Source organism: Schistocerca serialis, chromosome 12 (assembly GCF_023864345.2).
Source record: "Schistocerca serialis cubense isolate TAMUIC-IGC-003099 chromosome 12, iqSchSeri2.2, whole genome shotgun sequence".
Classification (NCBI taxonomy): domain Eukaryota; kingdom Metazoa; phylum Arthropoda; class Insecta; order Orthoptera; family Acrididae; genus Schistocerca; species Schistocerca serialis.
In genome coordinates this window covers 145,441,512-145,468,614 of record NC_064649.1, presented here as the reverse complement: position 1 = coordinate 145,468,614, position 27,103 = coordinate 145,441,512, and the positions used below count along the sequence as shown (strand labels likewise).

The 27,103-nt window shown below is 46.1% G+C and overlaps 1 protein-coding gene across 1 annotated transcript in view; it reads left to right on the top strand.

The window, feature by feature from the left end:
• LOC126428009 (carbonic anhydrase 2-like) overlaps positions 1–26,189 on the top strand; it is a 107,575-nt gene extending 81,386 nt beyond the window's left edge. Inside the window, exons 6-7 of the mRNA XM_050089891.1 lie at positions 10,245–10,475; positions 26,079–26,189. Of these exons, the coding sequence (XP_049945848.1) occupies positions 10,245–10,475; positions 26,079–26,189 (342 nt within the window). The remainder of the gene's footprint in view (positions 1–10,244; positions 10,476–26,078) is intronic.
• Positions 26,190–27,103: the final 914 nt, after the last annotated feature.

Genomic DNA, 27,103 nt, shown 5'->3' with positions numbered 1-27,103 from the left:
TGCTTGTTACTGTGTTATGCTGAAGTTGGCGTTGCTACACGAAACTGTCAACGTGAGGCTCATTTGGTCGCTCCGATGACGCAGCTGAATGTGTCTGCGTACAAACGCGGAATTGTAGAGAAAATATAACTTCAACCTGGTACTGATGACAGTCGCCTACATCTGTGGGACCGACACACCAACAGGAAGCCACAAGGTGAACATCTAAGGGTGGTGGCTGCTGTGACAGTTCTGTTCTTGTTTGTGCCAGAGTTCGAAAGAAAGGTGGGCGAAAAAAATCGAAAAGATATGTACAACAGGTTATTGAGGTATTAAGATTGTATAATAATTTACGGTCCACTCACATTAATGTTATCACTTGTCAAAAGCCTGTATTGGACAACTTTTGCAGTGCAGACAGCTGCGAGACGTACAGGAAGACAGGGATGTGGGGCCATATCGAGTCCAGCGCCACGGCCATCTGCGCCAGGTTTATGGGTTGCGTCAAGAACCCGAGCCAGATGGTCCCACAGATTCTCCGTTGGATTTAAATCGAGGGAATTTGGTGGCGGGGGAGTACGGTAAACCCGTACTGGTGCTCTTCGAATCACGCACGCACATTGCAAGCTGTGTGACACGTTGTGTTGTCCTGCTGGTAGATGCCATAGTGTCGAGGAAAACAAACTGCATGTAAGGGTGGCCATGCGTACTCGTTTCGATCCATTGTTCCTTCTAAAATGACGAGATAATCCAGGAAACGCCACGAAAACGTTCGCCAGACTATAAGGCTCCCTCCTTCGGCCACGACCCTTCCAACGATTATTGTAGGGCCGTACAAGCCAACTCCCATCTGTCCGATGGAGCATTAAAAGTGATTCCTCTGAAAAGGCCACCTGTCACCACAAAATGGACTCCAGTTCCGGCACTGGCGAGCTAAAGCCGTCGGCACACGGACCGTGCTGCTGGACGCTCAGCAACGATGCGACTCGTGCACACGGTACGTGGGCCCCAACGTGGTATACGCGATCGGAACGCACTCCAGCGGCAGTTGAGGGATGTTTCTAGTTCGTAAAGCACACTGTTTACTCAACGAGCGCGCGTAATATTCCCACGTTATTAAAATGCACATTTCCTTCATCGTCCACGAGAAGGAAAGTACCATGTCCAGTCAATAAGGACACAGGCTTATAAAAGTTCCATTACAAACAGTGCCGTACAAATTTGGAATACTTCTCCGCATAAAATAAACATTATTTCATCATTCCCACATTTTAGTAAAACCCAAGCTCTTACTTGATCACAGTTCCTACCCAGTAGCAGTATCTTTGCAACATGTGAATTACGAAGCGTAAAAGAAAAAAGGAGCAAAATATCTTTATACAAGTAGCGCAAGCTGTCTTGCAGAATTAAGCCTATCGGACAAAGTCACCCCTCAAAAGAAGGTGAGCCTATATTTACATAACATCAAATATTATAACATATATTTATATTACACTAATAAAGTATCAGAACCTAATAAAAACGCGAATGTTAGAAAAAAAATTGGATGTGTCAAGACGCGAACCACCGCCCTAACAAAAACTCATTATTTGACAGAGACGCTACTCATTACGATCCTTGCTCGTAGCCATATTGTGTTACCCCGTCCTAAAAACTTTAATCGTCGATAATTATGTTACTAATTGAAATTTAACTATAACAAATTGTACCAAGAACAATGCGTTTTGGGTGGATCTTCAGTGTGTCGCTGCCTTCAAATAGCTTACTCCCATAATACGCAAGTTACAGTAATTCTTTTGCTACGAATGTGATCTTTCTCATTATTGTATTGGAACGAATAACACAACCAACAACGGGTTTTCCAGTGATTCTCAATTTGCTAGTGCTCAGAAAAGGCATATATATATATATATATATATATATATATATATATATATATATATATATATATAGTGTCCCAGCTATCTTGTCCACCCAAAATATCTCTGGAACAATAACAGTTATTGGAAAACGACTTTCACCGGTAACAATGTAGGGCTGGGGCCCATGAATGTACATATATGGAAACATTCTACAACGAAAGCATATGTGTTTTTTTAACACAAACGTATGTTTTTTTAAATGGACCTCCTATATTTTTTCTTCAGCAATCCATAGCATGACAAAGCACATACACAATGGCGTTGATTGCATCGCAATATTCCCATTACATCCCGAGATATTGAGACGCGAAGTTGACGCTTGAAACACCCGACATGCGCTGCTAGCGCACGCCCTGCTAGGTGGATTGGACGAGGTGGCTCAGTTAGGGGGCCTGCCCGATCTCCGGACCTTACACCGCTGGATTATTTTCTCTGGGGAGCAGTGAAGGATGCTGTTTACCAACATGAACCAACAACACCAGAGGACATGAAGCAACGCATTATTGATGCTTGTACAGCCATCAAAGAGGAAACAGTAGCACGAAGTAGGGCATCCTTCATCCGCAGAGTGACCCTATGTATGCAAGCCAATAGGCATCACTTTGAGCATGAGATGTGAACGCTACGTTTAGTATGTAGTGCTGGTATCATAGTGGAAGTTTCTACAAAGGGCCATTTTACCTAGTGATGTTGAGCAACATTTGTTTGCAACTATTTGTCATTTAACGCATTAGCTAAACATAACATTGATAATTATGTGATAATAAAACTAATTGGTTAAACATGTTTACATTCATCTTCTATGTCCTACCTGAACTTCCCAAATCAAAACATTTTTACCTGAACAACGGTAAAACTTTTAGTCCACTTGCTCGTTTCACTAAAACCATCAACATGAATTTTACTATTACGAGTGAATGATTAACTGTCACTTGCGCTAGATCTACAGTAAAGTAAAGTTTTAACGTTGAACGGCATTACCTTTCTAGTAACGGATTAACGATAAGCGAAGCTAACTTCGTGACTAACGTTGCGTTACACAGATATGTTACAGAACCTCATCACCCCCAGCCTATGGGATAAATACCTGCTGGAATGTACGACGTTAATGCAGGATGGCAGCAGACCGTATTATTCGTTTCGGACCTCTTGATAAGTATGGAAGTGTGATTACGCATGTCAATCACATCGCGATTACGGGCAGCATGGGGTTCACGCCTGAGCCACAGGACGTGCGCTAGCAGCGCATGTCGGGTGTTTCAAGCGTCAACTTCGCGTCTTAATATTTCGGGATGTAATGGGAATATTGCGATGCAATCAACGCCATTGTGTATGTGCTTTGTCATGCTATGGATTGCTGAAGAAAAAATACAGAAGGTCCATTAAAAAAAACATAAGTTTGTGTTAAAAAACACATATGCTTTCGTTGTAGAATGTTTCCATATATGTACATTCGTTTTCCAATAGCTGTTATTGTTCCAGAGATATTTTGGGTGGACAAGATTGCTGGGACACCCTGTATACAGGGTGTTACAAAAAGGTACGGCCAAACTTTCAGGAAACATTCCTCACGCACAAATAAAGAAAATATGTTATGTGGACATGTGTCCGGAAACGCTTAATTTCCATGTTAGACCTCATTTTAGTTTCTTCCACCTACGCTCAATGGAGAACGTTATCATGATTTCATATACTGAGCGAGGTGGCGCAGTGGTTAAACACTGGACTCGCATTCGGGAGGACGACGGTTCAATCCCGCGTCCGGCCATCCTGGTTTAGGTTTTCCGTGATTTCCCTAAATCGCTTCAGGCAAATGCCGGGATGCTTCCTTTCAAAGGGTACGGCCGACTTCCTTCCCCGCCCTTCCCTAATCCGATGAGACCGATGACCTCGCTGTCTGGTCTCCTTCCCCAAAACAACCAACCAACCATAATTTCATACGGGATACTCTACCTGTGCTGCTAGAACATGTGCCTTGACAAGTACGACACAACATCTGATTCATGCGCGATGGAGCTCCTGCACATTTGAGTCGAAGTGTTCGTACGCTTCTCAACAACAGATTCGGTGACCGATGGATTGGTAGAGGCAGACCAATTCCGTGGCCTCCACGCTCTCCTGACCTCAACCCTCTTGACTTTCATTTATGGGGGCATTTGAAAGCTCTTGTCTACGCAGCCCCGGTACCAAATGTAGAGACACTTCGCGCTCGTATCGACGGCTGTGATACAATACGCCAGCGCATCAGGGATTCCACGCGACGGAGGGTGGATGCATGTATTCTCGCTAACGGAGGACATTTTGAACATTTCCTGTAACAAAGTGTTTGAAGTCACGCTGGTACGTTCTGTTGCTGTGTGTTTCCATTCCATGATTAATGTGGTCTGAAGAGAAGTAATAAAATGAGCTCTAACATGGGAAGTAAGCGTTTCCGGACACATGTTCACATAACATATTTTCTTTCTTTGTATGTGAGGAATGTTTCCTGAAAGTTTGGCCGTAGCTTTTTGTAACACCATATATATATATATATATATATATATATATATATATATATATATATATATAGGCTTGAAATGAATGCCAATATGGCGCCTCACAACTCCGTACGGAAGGGAGGCGGCGTGCGTGTGACGTAGGTGGCGTTGTGCCGTGTCATTGATCAACGCTCAGAATATCTGACGTGCCAGATACTGCTCCGCACGCTCGGAAAGACTCCCGAACGTGCTATTCCACGCTATGACGTCAGAAACTCGGCACGCTCAACGTTCGGATGCACGGTCCGTGTGCCGACGGCTCAAGTCCAGCCTTCGTCAGTTATGAACAGCAGTCACCAAGGGTGAACGAAGCAGGCGCTTCTCCCGAAGCCCGTACTCGGCAACGTCGCTAGCTCGTTGAGAAGACACCACTGTTAGTGCCGCCTTGGTTCATTTGGGCGGGCAACTGCGCAACAGTTGCACGTATATTCGTCCCTGTACACAATTCCGCAGCCGTCATTCGCCCGTGACATCTACGGCCTGTGGTCCAGCACAGTTGCCTCTCTGCTAGTTTTGGATAGCGCCATTTTGCCGTGCACGGTATACTTTAACGACGGCGACACGGAAACAGTTTACGAACTTCCCCAGTTCGGAAATTCTTCCACTCTTAGCCCGAAAGCCAATGCACTTGGATGTCAGATAAAACGCTCCATTTCCTCATTACAACAATTACTGTTTTCCACATCCCCTCAAGAGTCCCCCTCCCCTCCCCACTCTTAGTCCTGCCGCCTCCCGCCATAAGGCCGGTTCCCACTAGAGCGCGGCAGCGCGGCGTGCGGAAACGGCAGCGGCAAGCGTTTTCCGCGTTGACGCGGCGGCTCGCGGAATTGGCGTTCCCATCTGGAAGCGGCAGACGTTAGCGGTAGCCAATGACGGACAGCCACTGAGGTACGGGGCAGGACCCACTGAAACGCGCGGTGCGTTTGATTAACTGTATCTTACACCTACATGAAGGAGAGACGAAGTTGGGTGAAGACATACCAATTTTTCATTTTCTGTACAATGTGCTCTTTCACATACTTCATTATTCATGTTTTCTCATTTCACCATAAACAGATTTCATGACTACCGTTCACGATTGTTCACTATCTCCTAACACAGTGAAACAATGTACAACAAGACAGATTATTCAGATAGTTAAGCGAGACAAAATTTTAAATGTGGTACGGTAGCAGGTACACGAAAACAGTAAGAACACAAAGGCTAGGTGGAGGGGATGAAAGTGGAAGCCACCTGATAGAATTTCCCACAGAGCATAATGTAATCATCGCCAGCACCTTGCTTAAGAATCACGAAAGAATAATATATATTTGGAACAGTTTTCGAAACCAGATTTTAAATTGTAAGGCATTTCCTGGTGCAGACGCAAACCTGACTGAAGACTGTCAATAGCAAGAAAAGCGTTCTGAAAAAGAGAATTTGTTCACACCGAATATAAATGCTAATGGTTGGATACTATTTTACAAAGGTATTTGTGTGGAGTGCTGCCTTGTATGTAAGTGAAACGTGGACGATGAACACTTCTGTCAAGAAGACAATGGACGCTTTCAAAACGTGGTGATTCATAAGAATGCTGAACTTTAGATACGAGGATCGTGTGACTATAGAAGAGGTACGGAATTAAATAGAGGAGGAAGAGGAAATTACGGTACAACTTTGACGACAATAGGGGTTAGTTGACAGGGCGTATTGTGGGGCGTCAAAGAGTGAGGACAAAGGGGTTGGGTGATAGTATTCTGATAATAATCATCTGTTGAAATACTATTCTACTATTTTATCCATTAATGTAAGCAGTGAATTTACTCTTCCATGCACTCCTCCACAAAACATTTAAACCAAAACTGAAATCAGCTGAACACCAAATCTTTCAACCACTGTCTGACAACTACTGGATTCACTTTCAACTTTCTATAACTATCACTGGCTAGCCACACACACATACAGATATAAGGAGAACAAAAATAAACAAACATTAGTTTTCAGCATATAATTCTGCAGGTTGGCAACATGTACATAAACAAACCAGACAGGAAGGGACATGAGGTGAACACACTGTAGTTACGACTTTAAATCAGAGTTTTCGGTAAAACGTCTACTGCTAGTGACAGAAGAAAAAAGAGCGAACATGAAAATGTGCTTATGTTCCATAATCTAAGTTTTAGTTCAACCTCCAGCATGTGAGCAGGTGAGGGGAAACGTATATGTCCGCCAAAAACTCAATTCACTGTAAGTAATCAGTCATTCACGTAAAAAAAGATGTGAACTGTTTTATAATCTCCAAGTATCACAGATCAAAACAAAACTGAGTCATTCTAGATTCCACCGAAGATGCCTTAAAGTAAAAGGCGAAACGCGTCTTGAATCTGTAAAGTACACTGGATAAAGAAAAACGAAAGGAAATAATCAATAGCTCTACATATTTAGTAAATTACATCTTATGACATGTCAGCAAATTAGTTTCGGTTTAACTTCTCATTCGACATGCTATTAATGCCATTTAAAAAAATTCATCTATCCCTTCTGAAAAACTGTAGTTACTTTCATATCTTGGTAGATAAACAGATTTAGGATATTTATCATGCGACGAAATACATGACTTTTCACAAGTTATCGTTTGCAAAAAAACACGTTTCGATTTCTTGAACCTTTTACGTAATTTGCGGTTGATACAACCACATGGTTTACGACGAGCAGGACGAAGTACCGGTCGCGTCGCCGAGCAACCAGCGCGGGGGGACGGCATAGCCCGTCCGCCGACATATCAGTCAATATCTCGAGAACGGTGATAGCTATCGATCTGCTCTCAGCTTTAAAAACAATTTCGATATGTTGACTAAATTTCATACGCAATAATGTATTACCTAAAATGAACTGTACGCAAAGTCCACGCAATGCGTTTTTACCTCTGCACACTCATTAAAATTTCGTGTAAAGGTTTACGTAAATGCGATACAGCAAGTAACTACGACGAATAACGAAAAGAAATTCGGTCCTTTATCGAGAGAAGATATCAGGCTGTAACATGCTCAAGAATCAAATTTTTCTACCGAATAGTTTCCTTGGAATCGGATGATAAGTATTTCATAGCTGCCGCCGCGTCCGCGCCAGCGGTTCGGCGAAAGTTCGTGTGGCCCGGGAGTCCGTACCTGACGTCACACTCAGCGCGTTCTGTGATTGGCGGCGCGCACCTGGAGCGCGGCACGCGGCAGCGGAAGCGGTTCGACATGGTCAAACCGCGACGCAGAGCCCGCCGCGCCTTGCCGCTGACGCCATTTCCATGGCAACCACGCCGCTGACGCGCCGTTTTGACGCGCGGCAGCCCTAGTGGGAACCGGCCTTATGAGTAGCTACCGCGCGTCGCGTCGAACATACGCGGCGTCGAATGCCCACTGTCTACTGCTGTAAGCGTGTTTGCAAAATCAAAATCGTTCAAATGGCTCTGAGCACTATGAGACTTAACTGCTGAGGTCATCAGTCCCCTAGAACTTAGAACTACTTAAACCTAACTAACCTAAGGACATCACACACGTCCATGCTCGAGGCAGGATTCGAACCTGCGACCGTAGCGGTCACGTGGCTCCAGACTGTAGCGCCTAGAACCGCTCGGCCACTCCGGCCGGCTACGCGTTTGCAGTCGCTGGTGCAAGTACTTCTGGGCAGACTGAATAGATTCCTTCGATATCATGGCACATACTGACACAGTTTACTATTTGCTCGTCGGAACTTGTGCATAAGCTTCATCTTTTTTGAGGTTACCCCAGAGAGAGAAATGCAGTGGCCTCAAATCAGGCGAACGTGCAGGCTAACTGACAACGCCTTAACATCCTATTCAGCGACCAGAAACTAGGTGGACGAGCGCGTTCCTAGACACAGAAAAGTGCACCCATCCTACTGGTACCGTACTCGTTCAAGTATTTGATGTGGTACTTCCTCTAGGAGAACCAGTAACGTTGCGGCAAGAAACTGTATGTATCTTTTACCCATTAAGACTGCTTCAATGAAATAAGGATCAGAATTGTAGTCTCGAATAATCACGCACCAAACCTTCACACTCCACTGCCTCTGATATGCAACGTGCCTCAGGCACTGTGGCTTCTCAACGGCTCAGCTTTCCCTGGTTTCTTAAGGTAGGTCCATCCACAAGGAAAATTGTTAAGAAACATTTCATGGTGTTGATGTTCCATCTGACCCAAGCGTCATCCGCAATCATGCAGGTTAATCTGCTGTCTGGCGGCGCGGAGTAGCCGCGCGGTTTGAGGCGCCATGTCACGGATTGCGCGCCACCTCCCGCCACAGGTTCGAGTCCTCCCTCGACTATATATATATATATATATATATATATATATATATATATATATATATGTGTGTGTGTGTGTGTGTGTGTGTGTGTGTGTGTGTTTGTTCTTAGCATAAGTTAGTTTAAGTAGTGTGTAAGTCTAGGGACTGATGACCTCAGCAGTTTGGTGCCTTCACATACATTTGAACATTTTTCTGCTGTCTGCTGACACATGACATTTCCGGAAGCTCGTGGCTGGCAAGCTGCGAACAGTGCTGTTAAAGAAGTAACATTTCTAGTTTCTTTTGGTTTGTGGAACACATTTATTTATTTATTTATTTTTCAGACAAACGAGCATTCGACACACGTGAACGACACATTTTTGCACCTTTTACATCGATATGGCGGCGATACAAAATACTGTCTCGACCATAACCGACGTACGAGGTTTCCTTTTTTGCGTATGAAATGACGAAATTACACATACGAAACGCTCATTTCTCCTCGCTCACACTGTGCTGCTATTGGCCACGTGTCCTCCCAACATCAAAATGGTTCAAATGGCTCTGAGCACTATGGGACTTAACATCTGTGGTCATCAGTCCCCTAGAACTTAGAACTGCTTAAACCTAACTAACCTAAGGACATTACAGACATCCATGCCCGAGGCAGGATTCGAACCTGCGACCGTAGCGGTCACGCGGTTCCAGACTGATGCGCCTAGAACCGCTCGGCCACACAGGCCGGCCCTCCCAGCATCCCGAGACTTCCGTCCTTAATGTGCATTGCTCGGGTGCAGCAGCGTCAGTACATCCAGGTGATATTGTAAATTTCCAGCATACTACTGCACCCAGCGGTACTGGCCTAGTTTTGACGAATGTTCGCCACCCACGCTATTTTCTGCAACATACGACGCCATTTACGGTTTCGTGGATAATTTTTACCGATTTTTTATAATTAGACGCACATTTCAGTCCTATTTTCTGATTCCCTTGCACCTATTTAGAAGATACGTGTAAATAAGGATTTCGCTGCTATTTTCCGCCACGTTTAAGATGATACACGTAAATGTGGGTTTCGTGATTAATTGTACCGAATTTTTTAGACATCACGCACAAACATGTGTTTAGCTGGTATTTTATTGACAGGTACGAAACAAATATAAAAATATGGACTTCAAAATATGATACAAATGTTTTAGAACCTGCCTTTGTTGGTTCAAATGGCTCTGAGCACTATGGTACTTAACTTCTGTGGTCATCAGTCCCCTAGAACTTAGAACTACTTAAACCTAACTAACCTATGGACATCACACACACCCATGCCCGAGGCAAGATTCGAACCTGCGACTGTAGCGGTCGCGCGGGTCCAGACTGCAGCGCCTAGAACCGCTCGGCCACCCGGGCCGGCCCTGCCTTTGTTGCTGGGACATTGATTTGCTCGTTTCTGGCAGCCGTACGGACCTCCTAGCCGAGGTGCCCTAGACGTCGCGGCGGACGTGAGGGTAACTCTGTGTGTGACGCTTTGCAGGCGGCGGCGACGGGCAGCGCGGCGCTGCAGCAGCTGGTGACCCGCCACCTGGCCGCCGTGGTGCGGCCGCAGACGTCGCGGCTGGTGGCGCGGCCGCTGCGCCTGTCGCGGCTCGCCCACCCCTTCGAGAAGTCCTTCCTGCTCTACCAGGGCTCGCTCACGACGCCGCCCTGCAGCCAGGTCGTGCGCTGGGTCCTCTCCAAGGACGTGCACTCCGTCTCCCAGCAGCAGGTGAGTGCACACACACACACACACACACACACTCACCAAAAGTACACTCTAAAAAAAGGCGCACCGTTACCGACCGGCCGCCGTGTCACCCTCAACCCATAGGCGTCACTGGATGCGAACATGGAGGGGCTCTCCCGGCCGTATGTCCGTTTACGAGACCGGAGCCGCTATTTCTCTATCAAGTAGCTCCTGCCGTCGGCACACGGACCGTGCTGTCGAACGTTAACGTTGAGCGTGCCAAGTTCAACGTGCTGCCGAACGCTTAGGATCGATGCGACTTGTGCATACGGTACGTGGGCCCCAACGTGGTATACGCGACCGCAACGCACTCCAGCGGCAGTTGAGGGATGTTTCTAGTTCGTAAATCACGCTGTGTACTCAACAGGCTGCGTAAAATTCCCACGTTAGCTCTATTAAAACGCACGTTTTCTCCATCGTCCACGAAAAGGAAAGTACCATGTCCAATCAGTAAGGACACAGACTTATAAAAGTTCCACTACAAACAGTATCGTACAAATTTGAAATACTTCTCCGCATAAGATAAACATTATTTCATCATTCCCACGTTTTAGTAAAACCCCAGGGTCACTCTTCCTTGATCACTGTTCCTACCCAGTAGCAGAATCTTTGCAACATGTGAATTACGAATCCAGGAACCGGGACGTGGATAAAGAGGAGGACGCGCCAGCCAAGTCCCTAGCTTTTCTTCCCTTTGTCAGAAATATCTCCTTCAAGATAGCAAGGATTCTGAATCATTTTAATGTGAAAGTGGTTTTTCGTCCGTCTTCTAAGATTTCGGATTTGCTGGGATCGGTGAAGGGTGATTTGTTACTGCGGGAGGCGGGAATTTACAAACTACCGTGTCAATGTGGTATGGCCTATATAGGACAGACAACGCGTACCGTTGAAGGGCATTGCACGGAACATCAATGCTGAACTCGCCTACTGCAACCCAGTAAGTCTGCAGTTGCGGAACATTGTATTTCTAACGGACATTCAAAGGAGTACGACAAAACTTCGATTTTGGCCGCTGCAACAACTTTTTGGGACTCCATTATCAAAGAATCAGTTGCGGGAAATCTAATGAACCGTGACAGTGGTTAGCAATTGAATGACGCGTGGAATCCCGTCATCTCAGAAATTTGCTCAAGACGAAGACGCCAGAAGACTTCGATAGCTGCGGCCAGCCACAATACCGGCGGCAGCTGAGTACTGCAGTTCCACCAGCGAGGGCGCTGCCGCTGGGCGGTGTGGCCCTTCTGTCTCCGCAATTGCAACGCATGCGCGGCAGTACTATGATCGCACTATGTAAGCTGGAGCGGAGGACGTCTTCGTCTCCTTCCGCCTCCTTGATTTCTATCTCCCCATCTATTGCCGTCCTATCGCCCTCACTCCCACCCTTAAGTACCTTGGCGTCACCCTCGACCGTCGCCTCTCCTGGACTCCCCACCTCCGGACAATCCAAGCCGAGGCACGCTCCCACCTCAGTCTCCTCGAGCTCCTCTCTGGCCGTACGTGGGGTCTGGACCCCTCCACCAGCCTCCACACCTATAAGTCCCTCATCCGCCCTATCCTTTGTTCTGCCCATCCGGCTTGGATCTCCGCCCCCCCCCCTACCTTTTATAAATCCCTCCAAATCCTTGAACGTCATGCTCTCCACCTCGCCTTTCGCATCCGTCTCCCCTCCCCCACGCGGATCCTGTACAATCTCATCCCCTTCCCCCACCTCCTCCTTTTCCTTGAAAGGATACGGATCCTGTACACCTCCCGCCAACGATCCTCCTCACCCACTCGTCTCCCCGATCCTCTCCCACCCCCGCCCGCTGCTGCGCCTGTATTCGCACGTCCCACCCGGTCTCCATCTCTCCACCCTCCTTACCCTCTCCCAAGGTGGCTTCCGCCAGCTCCCCCTCCCTGATGATGCCCTCCTCTCCTCCATCTACCCCTCCTATCAACTTTGACCCTGCCCCACCCCCCACTTATGGTGTCCTTTCCTTTGGGCACCCTCCCTCCCTTCTCTTCCCTTCCCTTCTCTACCCTTTTCCCACGTCCCATCCCTCCACCCCTCTTACCCTGGGTTTCCCCTCCCCCTTCCTCACTCCCCCCTTTCTCCCCTGCCCATGGCATCTCTGCTCTCCCCTCTCGCTCTCCCACTCCCCTTCCTCCTCCTCCTCTCTCGGCAGGTCCCCGGACTCGCACACGCTTAGTGAACATTCGCGCGCCGGAGATCATCGACATCAGTATCTCGTGTGTGTGCTTCGTTTTGTGTTTCGTGCAGTTACGACTCCACTGTTCACGTGTGCCATCGCCGTTCTCCGTGTTTTGTGCGCCGTGTCCACAAGTGTTAGTGTTTTTATCGTCCAGCGTGAACGGCTTCATGTTTATTGTTTTTTTTGTATCTCCATTTTTTGCCCGCCGTTTTTTGTATTGTCTGTATCACCTCTGTCATGTTATTGTTCCACTTAAGGCTGAAGAGCAGCGTAATGTGCTGCTGCCAGCCCGCCTGTATAGGTGATTAAAATTACAATAAAGGAAAAGAAAAGACGTCTGCACCAGTCCTCGTTCGACTCACCTGAAGATGGCTGGCAGTTGCCTAGTCGAAATATCGTGCAATGAAGTTTACGACGACCGGCTGCAAGCCTGATATCTTTTTGAAAAGTTGATTCGCCGGAAAAATTTCAAATTTTACAACTTAGTATAGTTTTTAAAAATCAGTAACTTCATATTACTGTCCATGCAGAAATTAGTATACCAGATTAAAAATAGCACATCTATTACTAAACAGCAGGTTTCCTTTCTAACAGCTTCCAGGGGCAACAAAACTTCGATTTTCAATTTAAAATGCTGTCACTATGTACTCATTGAAAGGTACAGTCTTATCCTAAAGTTTTAAGACAGTAATATAAGCGTTACAGTTACAAACTGTGTGGATGTCTAGAGGCAAGCTTAACTCACTGCGTGCAAATCATACACACTGTATTCATCCAGTATTTGGGAACACGGGCACTTAACGACATCCAGCAAACTTTTACGTATGACGATATTCCTGGAGAATTTCGGAACTTTTTTCGGTATCATTATCTGCTAGCGAGATCCAGAGGTTCAGAGTTACTGCACTTGTGCAGAAAACAACAAAAGAAAACTCTTTTTGGCTGTTTCAGCTACGTGGGCCGCAATTTTCTAAATAACTGACCATAACAAATGGCCCATATTTTAAATATGAAATTCTTCCGAGATACATCTGTAAACACCGTTCTCCATTTTTGAAGATGTGATTCCGTTATCAAGGTACGCCCGAAAAACCGTGGTCTACGACTGCTAAAAGCGTGCAGAGTGGATTGACAAACTGATGAGAAAAATTTATTAGTAATTAAGTCCTTTTGTGTTGCCACTTTTTTTCCGATACAGCCGAACTTCTTTTTCACTGTAAGGTCGTAGCTGGAGCTGAACTGGTGCGGCACCGGATGACACTGGGTGTCGCCGCCTACCAACGCTCAGTGAATAATCCCCTCACAGTGAGTCCTGCTGACGGGGTGACGCTTCACAAGAGCGTCTCTAACTGGCCACGTTCTGCACAGTGTCCTCCAGCAGCCAATCAGAGGGCTACGAAGGATCACGTGGTGGTCCCAGCAAGGACTAGAGAGGACACGGCGATACCACTGGGGCGCCCCCACGCTGACTAGCTCACACGTATCTCCCCGGTTCTCCTTATTCGGACGCCATGCCCCATCAATGTAGTCGTCGGTGGTTTCCCATTAGCCGCAGCTTTCTGTCTGTATCCTCAGGCTAGATGTACTGAAATAAAGCTCCAGTCAGTTTGAAAGGGTCCTGTAGCCACCTTTCATTAGTCCGGTAGCCCATTTTCATTACCATTTCTCTTTCTTTTCCTCGTTTCTCTATTTTCTTTAGTCCAGTAGCCCATTTTCATTACCATTTCTCTTTCTTTTCCTCGTTTCTCTATTCTCTTTACTCTCATAGTAGTGTGATTGAATGAATCTGGTTGTGTGTCACGTTGCTAGACGGTGGCGTAGTCTGCTGCAGGAAGTCTGCGATAGTCGTACAGATTCAGCAGCAGTTGCACAGAATAGCCAACTCTCGGAGTCGGCAAAGAGGTTTCCGCTACTTGTGAGAAATCCACCTGCGTTAGGTTGGTGGCGGAAATGGCATCTTGGGGTTTTCCGGTCCACGCGGAGCGTGGAAGAGGCTGGAGAAGCGGGAGGCAGTCTGCCGCCGGTACGGGAAGCGTCCACAGCTGTGCTCCAGTCGAAGAAGGGTGAGTTAGACTGACCGCGTGGCGCGTTGTTACTTGGCGAGGGGAAAGCTGTTAGCTTTTGGTCTCGCTTTTCAAATCTGGAAGATTGCTTTGCCTTGTCGCAGCAAGGAATGCAAAACTTTGGCAGATTTTTCTTTTAGCAAATTTCTGTAGCAGACTTGGATCCACCGGAAGAGCGCCACACAAAGGTGTCGATAAGAAGTGAGCACTCGCTTCTGTATGAATGTCTGTTTGCCTCAGCTGTGCCTGCATAAGCTTTCACCTTTCTAAATATTTAGAGCGTTGCCTTCTCGTAAATTTTCCTTACTTTCCGTGTCTTTCGTCAGTCGGGAGCCAACCACGTGGTAGAACATTATAGTTGTTGGGCTACCGGCATCACTAACTGTCCGATCGCATGTTTGTTTTAGAAAATGTTAACATGATTGTATGATGTGATATTGTTGGAATTTGGCACTATACCTAGAAATTGTGCCTCCACAAACCACGTGTTATCAGGAATCGTGTACATGCCTCACATCCTTAGTTTAGGAATAAATGATTTTATCTACAATTTTCTCTTGTGTTCCGAGATTACGTTTTTGCGCCTAATCCACTCACCTCGTAGCTTTCCCATTAGCACATCCAATGCGTTTCCTTATGCACAGGTCCAGTGATTAGTCTCCTCTTGTATTTTATAACAAATGCTTTAGATTAAGTCATATTTTCAGGTGTGTTGCTGGGAGCTGATCTTATGCACAGTGTTCATGCATTTTCTATTTTATTTTAAATGTTTGATTGTCGTGAACAGCGCACGGGCAATACTATTAATTACATCGTATCCGCTGCGAGCGACCTCACAACGTATGCATTTTTGTGAGTTTTTGGTCTGTGATCAAATTAATTTATTTTCCGACTCGCCCAAATCTTTGATTAGTTGTATGGTTTGAGTCGGTGGCGACCCTATTCTTCTCACGTTGATTTCATAAGCAATAAGTATTTCCATTCCCAATAATAAGGAATAACCCGTAGTAACCGGTTAGTTACAAGTTTTTTCCGTTTTTCTTCTTACTTACACTACTGGCCATTAAAACTTCTACACCAAGTACTGGCCATTAAAACTGCTACACCAACAAGAAATGTAGATGATAAACGGGTATTCATTGGACAGATATAATATACTAGAACTGACATGTGATTACATTTTCACGCAACTTCGGTGAATAGATCCTGAGAAATCAGTACCCAGAACAACCACCTCACGCCATAATAACGGCCTTGATACGCCTGGACATTGAGTCAAACAGAGCTTGGATGGCGTGTACAGGTACAGCTGCCCATGCAGCTTCAACACGATACCATAGTTCATCAAGAGTAGTGACTGGCGTATTGTGACGAGCCAGTTGCTCGGCCACCATTGACCAGACGTTTTCAATTGGTGAGATATCTGGAGAATGTGCTGGCCAGGGCAGCAGTCGAACATTTTCTGTATCCTGAAAGGCCCGTACAGGACTTGCAACACGCGGTCGTGCATTATCCTGCTGAAATTTAGGGATCGAATGAAGGGTAGAGCCACGGGTCGTAACACATCTGAAATGAAACGTCCACTGTTCAGAGTGCCGTCAATGCGAACAAGAGGTGACAGAGACGTGTAACCAATGGCACCCCGTACCATCACGCCGGGTGGTACGCCAGTATGGCGATGACGAACACACACTTACAATGTGCGTTCACTGCCATGTGGTCAAACACGGATGCGACGATCATGATGCTGTAAACAGAACCTAGTCATCCGAAAAAATGGCGTTTTGCCATTCGTGCACCCAGGTTCGTCGTTGAGTACACCATCGCAGGTGCTCCTGTCTGTGATCCAGCGTCAAGGGTAACCGCAGCCACGGTCTCCGAGCTGATAGTCCATGCTGCTGCAAATGTCGTCGAACGGTTCGTGCAGATGGTTGTTGTCTTGCAAATGTCCCCATCTGTTGACTCAGGGATCGAGACGTGGCTGCACGATCCGTTACAGCCGTGCGGATAAGATGCCTGTCATCTCGACTGCTAGTGATACGAGGCCGTTGGGATCCAGCACTGCGTTCCGTATTACCCTCCTGAACCCACCGATTCCATGTTCCGCTAACAGTCATTGGATCTCGACCAACGCAAGCAGCAATGTCGCGATACGATAAACCGCAATCGCGATAGGCTACAATCCGACTTTATCAAACTCGGAAACGTGATGGTACGCATTTCTCCTCCTTACACGAGGCATCACAACAACGTTTCACCAGGCAACGCCGCTCAACTGCTGTTTGTGTATGAGAAATCGGTTGGAAGCTTTCCTCATGTCAGCACGTTGTAGGTGTCTCCATCAGCGCCAACCTTGTGTGAATGCTCTGAAAAGCTAATCATTTGCATATCACAGCATCTTCTTGCTGTCGGTTAAATTTCGCGTCTGTAGCACGTCATCTTCGTGGTGTAGCAATTTTAATGGCCAGTAGTGTAACTCTAGTACTTACACTCATCCGAAAGTCCACATTCCGCCTTCCGTACGCCAAAGGCAAATCCTGTACAAAACAACCAGTTGTGAAGATGGCGTCATCTATAATTTGAAACTTTTCTCGATATCATTATCCATTACACAGATTCAGAGGTTCAAAATTACCATAAAATCTGCACGTAACATTCGGTCTGAGGCCTAAATGTAGCTTTAACTAACATAGCGAACATACGGCAAGGGTACTAAGGTCATTACAAGGTTTCTGAGGTCACCAAACTATGTTTCCAGTCAGCTTATTTTCAACACTAAAACTTCATGACTTGGCGTCTCTGTGTGAGGAACACTTCATGCCTACATAAATATGCAGTGACCAAAATGTGATAACGAATGTCTCAACATCTCTGCAATGAACTTAACATGACTGCCAAAAATTATGTAACACTGGAAAGACTGCAAATTCAGTAAAGTATTTCTATTAACATTATTACTAATACTAAACAGTGCGTCTCTGATGGAATGCGATTGATGACCAAAGTATCGAGAAAAAACTGTAAGCAAAAGATTGTGTGTTAACCTTGTTTCTTGCTTATACGTGTAAAAGTATATAAATGTATCGCAATATACACAAATGAAAAAAAGTTTTGTATCACCTCGGTTCCGAGAGTTACAGAACATGTACAGAAAACTGGAATAGAGATCAAGATAAATATCATTTCCGCCCTTTTTATTGCTCATGAATACCGTGCATTGCATGTTGTACCACCATACAGCGAGACCTCCAGAGGTGGTGGTCCAGAATGCTGTACACACCGGTACCTCTAATACCCAGTAGCACGTCCTCTGACACTGATGCGTGCCTGTATTCGTCCTGGCATACTATCCACAAGTTCATCAAGGCAATGTTGGTCGAGATTGTCCCACTTCTCATGTTAGATACGGATCATGTCTGGAAAACATGCTGGCCGCTCTAGCCGAACGATGTCGTTATCCTGAAGGAAGTCGTTCACAAGATGTGCACGATGGGGGCGCGAATTGTCGTCCATGAAGGCGAACGCCCCGCCAATATGCTGCCGATAAGGTTGCACTGTCGGTCGGAGGATGGCAGTCACGAATCGTACAGCCGTTACAGCGCCTTCCATGACCACCAGCGGCGTACGTCGGCCCCACATAATGCTGCACTCGCTGGACAGTGTGTCTAAAGCGTTCAGCCTGACCGGGTTGCCTCCAAACACGTCTCCGACGATTAAGTGGTTGAGAGCATATGCGACACTCATCGGTGAAGAGAACGTGATGCCAATTCTGAGCGGTCCATTCGGAATGTTGTTGGGACAATCAATACCGCGCTGTATGCTGTCGTGGTTGCAAAGATGGACCTCGCAATGGACGTCGGGTGTGAAGTTGCGCATCATGCAGCCTATTGCGCACAGTTTGGGTCGACACACAACGTCCTGTGTGTGGTGTCACCGCCAGACACCACACTTGCTAGGTGGTAGCTTAAATCGGCCGCGGTCCATTTAGTACATGTCGGACCCGCGTGTCGCCACTGTGTGATCGCAGACCGAGCGCCACCACAAGGCAGGTCTCGAGTTACGGACTAGCATTCGCCCCAGTTGTACGGACGACGTAGCTAGCGATGCACACTGACGAAGCCTCGCTCATTTCAAAATGGTTCAAATGGCTCTGAGCACTATGGGACTCAACTGCTGTGGTCATAAGTCCCCTAGAACTTAGAACTACTTAAACCTAACTAACCTAAGGACAGCACACAACACCCAGCCATCACGAGGCAGAGAAAATCCCTGACCCCGCCGGGAATCGAACCCGGGAACCCGGGCGTGGGAAGCGAGAACGCTACCGCACGACCACGAGATGCGGGCCTCGCTCATTTGCAGAGCAGATAGTTAGAATAGCCTTTAGCTAAGTCAATGGCTACGACCTAGCAAGGCGCCATTAGTAACATTGCATGTATCTAAAGAGTCTCACTTGTATCGCCACAATCTCCAGATGTACCAAAAAGGATGGATTAAAGTTATCCAGAAGCTACGTACTTTTCTTTATAGCATTCATTACGTATCCTGTTTCAGACCTCACGCCATCCTGCTTTAGCTTAGCGCGTGCCTTTCGGCTTCCTCTCATTGTGTCTAGGCTGTCTTGTCTAGACACAACACTGTGATTGCACGAAAAGCATTATTCGACATGGTGGCATTGCTGTCAGGGTTCCTCCGAGTCAAAATCCGTAGGTAGCGGTCATCCACAGCAGTAGTAGTCCTTGGGCGCCCTGCGCGAGGCATGTCAACGACAGTTCCTGTCTCTCTGCATCTCCTCCATGTCCGAACAACGTAGCTTTGGTTGACTCCGAGACGCCTGGACACTTCCCTTGTTGAGAGCCCTTCCTGGCACAAAGTAATAATACGGACGCGATCGATCCGCGGTATTGACCGTCTAGGCATGGTTGAACTACAGATAACACAAGCCTGGTGGAATGACTGGAACTGATCGACTGTCGGACCCCCTCCGTCTAATAGGCGCTGCTCGTGCATGGTTGTGTACATCTTTGGGCGGGTTTAGTGACATCTCTGAACAGTCAACAGTCTGTGGTACAATATCCACAGTAACGTCCATCTTCAGGAGTTCTGGGGACTGGAGTGACGCAAAACTTTTTTTGGCATGTGTATAAATAAACTTTCAAAACTTTACTGAACCATAGGACTGGGTTTACATAACCATCTCACCCCGCTGCAGCAGAGAAATAAGGCAATCAGCAGAAAAATGCTTCTGTCGGAGAACAAAAATAGCGGACGAGTTGTTCTTGAAAAGACCAGCAGAAAAGTGAAGAAACAATTGTCAACCCTCATACTGACTTACTCACCAAAATTTTTGGCTTGCGAACACGCTTTTTTGTGCTAGAAGATAGTATCAGTGATGTTGGAAGACAGAGGAGACAGTGCCAGTGGGGGAGAAAGAGAGAGGAGACAATGATGGTAGGAGAGAGAAAGTGGCAGTGAAATAGAAAGAGAGATGGATGAAGACAAAAGCAGTGGGAACTAAACAAAGGGCAGATATTGATAGTCAGTGAGAGAAGTGGCAGTAAAAGAGAAAGAGACAGATGGAAAGAGAAGCAATGGAAGCAAAAGTGAGAGGTGACGGTGCAAATGAAAAATACAGATGAGTAGAGATCATATATAATCCTGGGGGGGGGGGGGGGGTTGGACCCTCCCAGACCGAAATATTAAACGTAAGGGGATAGGGGAAAACGTAAGTTGGAGCCCCCTCACCCCCACCCACCCCCGAATTTTTGAGCTGCTGTGGTATGAAATATTAAAAAAGGTAGGAACATTTTTCTGTTTAGCAAGAGTGACAAAAAGCAGATTACAGAGTACCTGACGGCTCAACACAAAAGTTTTGTCTCAAGTACAGATAGTGTTGAGGATCAGAGGACAAAGTTCAAAACCATTGTACAATATGCGTTAAATCAGTATGTGCCAAGCAAGATCGTAAGAGATGGAAAAGAGCCACCGTGGTACAACAACCGAGTTAGAAAACTGCTGCGGAAGCTAAGGGAACTTCACAGCAAACATAAACATAGCCAAAGCCTTGCAGACAAACAAAAATTACGCGAAGCGAAATGTAGTGTGAGGAGGGCTATGCGAGAGACGATCAATGAATTCGAAAGTAAAGTTCTATGTACTGACTTGGCAGAAAATCCTAAGAAATTTTGGTCTTATGTCAAAGCGGTAGGTGGATCAAAACAAAACGTCCAGACACTCTGTGATCAAAATGGTGCTGAAACAGAGGATGACAGACTAAAGGCCGAAATACTAAATGTCTTTTTCCAAAGCTGTTTCACAGAGGAAGACTGCACTGTAGTTCCTTCTCTAGATTGTCGCACAGATGACAAAATGGTAGATATAGAAATAGACGACAGAGGGATAGAGAAACAATTAAAATCGCTCAAAAGGTGAAAGGCCGCTGGACCTGGTGGGATGCCAGTTCGATTTTACACAGAGTACACGAAGGAACTTGCCCCCCTTCTTGCAGCGGTGTACCGTAAGTCTCTAGAAGAGCATAGCGTTCCAAAGGATTGGAAAAGGGCACAGATCATCCCCGTTTTCAAGGAGAGACGTCGAACAGATGTGCAGAACTATAGACCTATATCTCTAACGTCGATCAGTTGTAGAATTTTGAAACACGTATTATGTTCGAGTATAATGACTTTCCCGGAGATTAGAAATCTACTCTGTGGGAATCAAGCATGGGTTTCGAAAAAGACAGTCGTGTGAAACCCAGCTCGAGCTATTCGTCCACGAGATTCAGAGGGCAATAGACACGGGTTCACAGGTAGATGCTGTGTTTCTTGACTTCCGCAAGGCGTTCGGTACAGTCTCCCACAGTCGTTTAATGAACAAAGTAAGAGCATATGGACTATCAGACCAATCGTGTGATTGGATTGAAGAGTTCCTAGATAACAGAACGCAGCATGTCATTCTCAATGGAGAGAAGTAAGAGTGATTTCAGGTGTGCCGCAGGGGAGTGTCATAGGACCGTTGCTATTCACAATATACATAAATGACCTTGTGGATGACATTGGAAGTTCACTGAGGCTTTTTACAGATGATGCTGTGGTGTATCGAGAGGTTGTAACAATGGAAAATTGTACTGAAATGCAGGAGGATCTGCAGCGAATTGACGCATGGTGCAGGGAATGGCAATTGAATCTCAATGTAGACAAGTGTAATGTGCTGCGAATACATAGAAAGATAGATCCCTTATCATTTAGCTACAAAATAGCAGGTCAGCAACTGGAAGCAGTTAATTCCATAAATTATCTGGTAGTACGCATTAGGAGTGATTTAAAATGGAATGATCATATAAAGTTGATCGTCGGTAAAGCAGATCCCAGACTGAGATTCATTGGAAGAATCCAAAGGAAATGCAATCCGAAAACAAAGGAAGTAGGTTACAGTACGCTTGTTCGCCCACTGCTTGAATACTGCTCAGCAGTTTGGGATCCGTACCAGATGGGGTTGATAGAAGATATAGAGAAGATCCAACAGAGAGCAGCGCGCTTCGTTACAGGATCATGTAGTAATCGCAAAAGCGTTACGGAGACTCTGCAGGAGAGACGCTCAGTAGCTCGGTACGGGCTTTTGTTGAGGTTTCGAGAACATACCTTCACCGAGGAGTCAAGCAGTATATTGCTCCATCCTGCGTATATCTCGCGAAGAGACCCTGAGGATAAAATCAGAGAGATTAGAGCCCACACAGAAGCATACCGACAATCCTTCTTTCCACGAACAATTTATTATTTTATTATTTCGTTTGGCAATAAAAAACTGAAGTTGTAAAATCGTTAGCCTGCGTCACCAAGGCTATGTCATCAGCATAGATAAATGTTCTTGCTTTCGTTTCTGGCAAGTCAGCGGCATATAAATTGGAAAGTAGGGGGGCCAATACTGATCCTTGTGGTAGTCCGTCATTTAAATTGTATACCTTGCTTACTTGACATTTTAGGTGAACTTGGAATTTCCTGTTGGACAGCATGTTATTGAGTAGTTGTGCAATTTTTTTACATGAAATTATTCTTAAGAACTTAAGAAGCATGCCTTTCCGCCACACTGTATCATATGCTGACGTTAGGTCAATAAACACGGGCATTGTTTTCTTCAGGTCTTCGAAGCCCTTCTCTATGTATGTTGCCAACGCTAGCACTTGATCGCTACAACTGCGGTCTCGTCTGAAGCCAGCCTGTTCTACAGGAATGTGTTTCAGGATAGTTGGTGCAATTCTATTATAGAGTAACCTCTCCAGCAGTTTATAGCAGACACTTAGAAGTGCAATGGGTCTATAGTCTTCAGAATTGTTACCAGATTTTGACGGTTTCAGGATGGCAATTATTTTAGTTTTCTTAAAAAGATTTGGCAGTCTTCCTGTTGCGAGAATTTCATTAAACAGTGCAGTTAGCCACTGCACTGCACCTTGTCCAGCATGTTTAAGGAACTCCGGGTAGATACCATCACAACCAGCCGCTTTACCAGATTTCAGAGTATCTGGGGCTGAAGCAACTTCGGCTGCAGAGATTTTCTGTGCAAATTCGGAAGGCTGTGCTTGAGACATTTTAGACCTTAGCTCATGTTTTATTTCTTTGGCTTTCTGTTTGTTATTGTTGCTTGGTGTTCTTGTTATATTAACAATCCTGGCTGCTATTTTGTTAGGATTTGTTTTGTCTGATAAGATATTAACTTTTGTGGCACTGCCAAGTTTTCTTAATAAATTCCAAGCTTTCTTACTCGAGTGTTGGAAAGACATGTTTTCAGTTAGTTCCATCCATTTCTTTTGCCTAGCTTAATCTAGGGCTGAAATCAATTCATCTGCTACCTTGGTGTCTCGAGTCGTTTTAAATTCGTCATACAATTCTTGACATCTAGGGCTCCATCCAGGAATGTAGTTCTCTCTGTAGCCTCTTGGAAGATGTTTTCTGGCAATGGAATGAATTAGTCTAACAAAGCAGTCGTAGTGCCTAACTTTAGGTGGAATAAACTGAATAATATGATCAACCTCTTCAGAGAATTTTTCCCATTTGGCTTTTTGGAAGTTCCATCGTGGCTTTGGTATAGACTTCACAACTGGGATTTCGAGTCCAATTTTCACCAATACAGGTCGGTGTTGGCTTCTAGGGAAATCACTGAGCACCTTCCTGCTGGTCTGCAAGGGTAATCATTTGTTGTTAGTGGTAACGAAACAAAGATCGGGAGTGTAGACCTGAGCCCATCTAGCTGAGCGGAATGTCCCTTTGTCCTTCCCGTCAAATAGTAAGAAAAGGCGTTCCATTTCAGCCCATTCTGATACTTTCTCACCTTCTTCATTCGTGGTTCCACGAACAATACGAGACTGGAATAGAAGGGAGAACCGATAGAGGTACTCAGGGTACCCTCCGCCACACACCGTCAGGTGGCTTGCGGAGTATGGATGTAGATGTAGATGTAGATGAAGGAGACAGTGGTAGTGAGAAAGAAAACAATGTAAGTGAGAGGAGACGGTGGCATTAGGATATATTGTAAACCAATGGGAGAAAAAGGAGACAACGGAAGAAAGACATACTTGTGTATAGACAGTGACAGTGATAGGGAGCTGCTGAGTATGCAACCTTAACTACAAATAGGGACTCGGGGAAAGGGTTTAGAATGTGCTGTGTTAAGAACGCTAATATGTTCGCATGCCAAAATTGCTTGTAAGGAAGGCAGACCAAGGCAACTGTTTCGCCACTTTTCTGTCAGTTTTTGCAAGAAGCGCAAAATTTTGTACGTGGCTGCACGTTCAGAGACCTGAATAGTTACAATTGAAAGAAAACAGCCCTCGGTCACTATTTGCAAGAAGAACATACTGACCACTTTTGTGCTCCAACAGAAGCATTTTCCGTTGGTAATTAACAAAGCCAATGTACTCCAGATTTCTGGAGAGAGGGTAGCACGTGACTGCCTCCCGCCCTCCCTCCCTCCCTCCCTCCCTCCCTCACTCCCTCCTTCTCTCCCACACTCCCTCCTTCCCTCCCACACTCCCTCCCTCCTTCCCTCCCACACTCCCTCCTTCCCTCCCACACTCCCTCCCACCCTCACACCCTCACTCCCTCGCCCCTTCCTCCCTCGCCCCTCCCTCCCTCCACCTCCTGAGGACACCTATGCCTACATTGTATTGTTTCCATTCCTCTAGTGGCCAGCTATGGCACTGTGATGTTACGATTTCAATTTGTACCTACAAAAAATGTAACTTTACTTTTTCGAGGTGTTGGTTTAAACTTTATGAAGACCTGTTGTTGTTGTGGTCTTCAGTCCTGAGACTGGTTTGATGCAGCTCTCCATGCTACTCTATCCTGTGCAAGCTTCACCTCCCAGTACCTACTGCAAGCTACGTCCTTCTCAATCTGCTTAGTGTATTCATCTCTTGGTCTCCCTCTACGATTTTTACCCTCCACGCTGCCGTCCAGTACTAAATTGGTGATCCTTGATGCCTCAGAACATGTCCTACCAACCTATTCCTTCTTCTAGTCAAGTTGTGCCACAAACTCCTCTTCTCCCCAATTCTATTCAATACTTCCTTATTAGTTACGTGATCTACCCATCTAATCTTCAGCATTCTTGTGTAGCACCATTTCTTGTCCAAACTATTTATCGTCCATGTTTCACTTCCATACATGGCTACACTCCATACAAATACTTTCAGAAACGACTTCGTGACACTTAAATCTATACTCGATGTTAACAAATTCCTCTTCTTCAGAAACGCTTTTCTTGCCATTGCCAGTCTACATTTTATATCCTCTCTACTTCGACCATGATCAGCTATTTTGCTCCCCAAATAGCAAAACTCCTTTACTACATTAAGTGTCTCATTTCCTAATCTAATCCCCTCAGCACCACCTGACTTAATTCGACTACACTCCATTACCTAGCATGTACGAATGTAATGAGCACAAGCTCTTTCCTAGAGAGTTAGAAACGTTTTCATGCCAGTAATTAAGCTGAAGAACATAGAAGTTTCATTTATGGTATTATTGTGTTGCAGCTTTTGCTACTGTCACGCCTACAGAACGACAAGGGCAAACCGCTAGTGCGCAACTGGAGGCCCCTACAGCCGCTCAATGGCAGGACTGTCACAAACGTCTTCTGAGCCCGATCCGGCCAGAGGCGGCTCAGTGGCGGGACTGTTGCCAACGTCTTCTGACCCCGATCTGGCCAGAGGCGCCTGGTGCGGGCTCAACAGCAGGACTGTCACCAACGTCTCCTCACCTCACCTCACCTGGCCAGAGACACTTGATGCCAACTGAACAGCAGGATTGTTACCAACATCTTCTCACCTGACACAGCCAGAGGTGGCTGGTGCAAGTTCAATGTTAGTGCTGCCCAACATCTTCTGGCCCAAGCCAGTTAGTGGCAGGGCATTTGGTGTTAGCTGGACTGTCACCAACATCTTCTGACCCAACACGGCCAGAGGTGGCTGGTGCCGGCTGAACAGCGGGGCTGTCACCGACGTCTTCTGACCTGACCTGACCAGGGGCAGCTGGTGCCAGCTCAGTCGTGGTTCCGCCACAAACTTCTCGTGATCTGAACTGATATAACCAGGCAAGAAGACCTAGCATAATTTCAACAAGATCGGCATAATTCTTGTCTGCGCATACCAGACCTCTGCAACGGCCAAATGGATGCACTGTCACCTGTGGCTGCAGACCTGAACTGATGAGTGGTAGCTGCAGCCTCTAAATGAGCACGCCATCACCCATGTCTTCAGGCCGAATCTCAGTGCCTGGGCTGGAGCTGCTCGAAACCTGCACCATCACCTCCCTTCTCCTGACGTGAAATGACCTAGGGCCTTTGCAGCTGCTGGCCTGACCTTTTCAGCCACTGAATGGAGATGGCACTACCAACAGTTACCGACCTGACTAGACAAGAGACACCTATTCCCTCTCAGACTTGGTCTGGACAAGGTTTGCGGCAGCCACTCGACAGAACACCTTCACCCATGTGTGATGTAGTCTGGGGTCTCTACATCTGCTTATCTCCTACTCTCAAAAAAGGCCGCTGTTAGATGCTTGTCCCCAGCCTTATCAAAAATTTGGGATTGGTGATCGTGGTTGGTTAGGCAGACTCACCCCACAACTATGTCCTTAGTATAACTACTGCATTCAGTAAATAAGGAGACTGATTCGTGAACACGAGAGGAAATCTTGAAAAAATTGTCGTTTTTCTAAGCAATTTAGCGCAAAGAATAAGAATTGCAAGCTCATGTAATGCTTAGTATCAGGTCTTTTGGGAACGTTTTCGGTCCAACACTTTTGTAGTTTGTGTTCCAGGTGAAATCAAGCATGTTAATTAATTATGCACAGCATAGGTA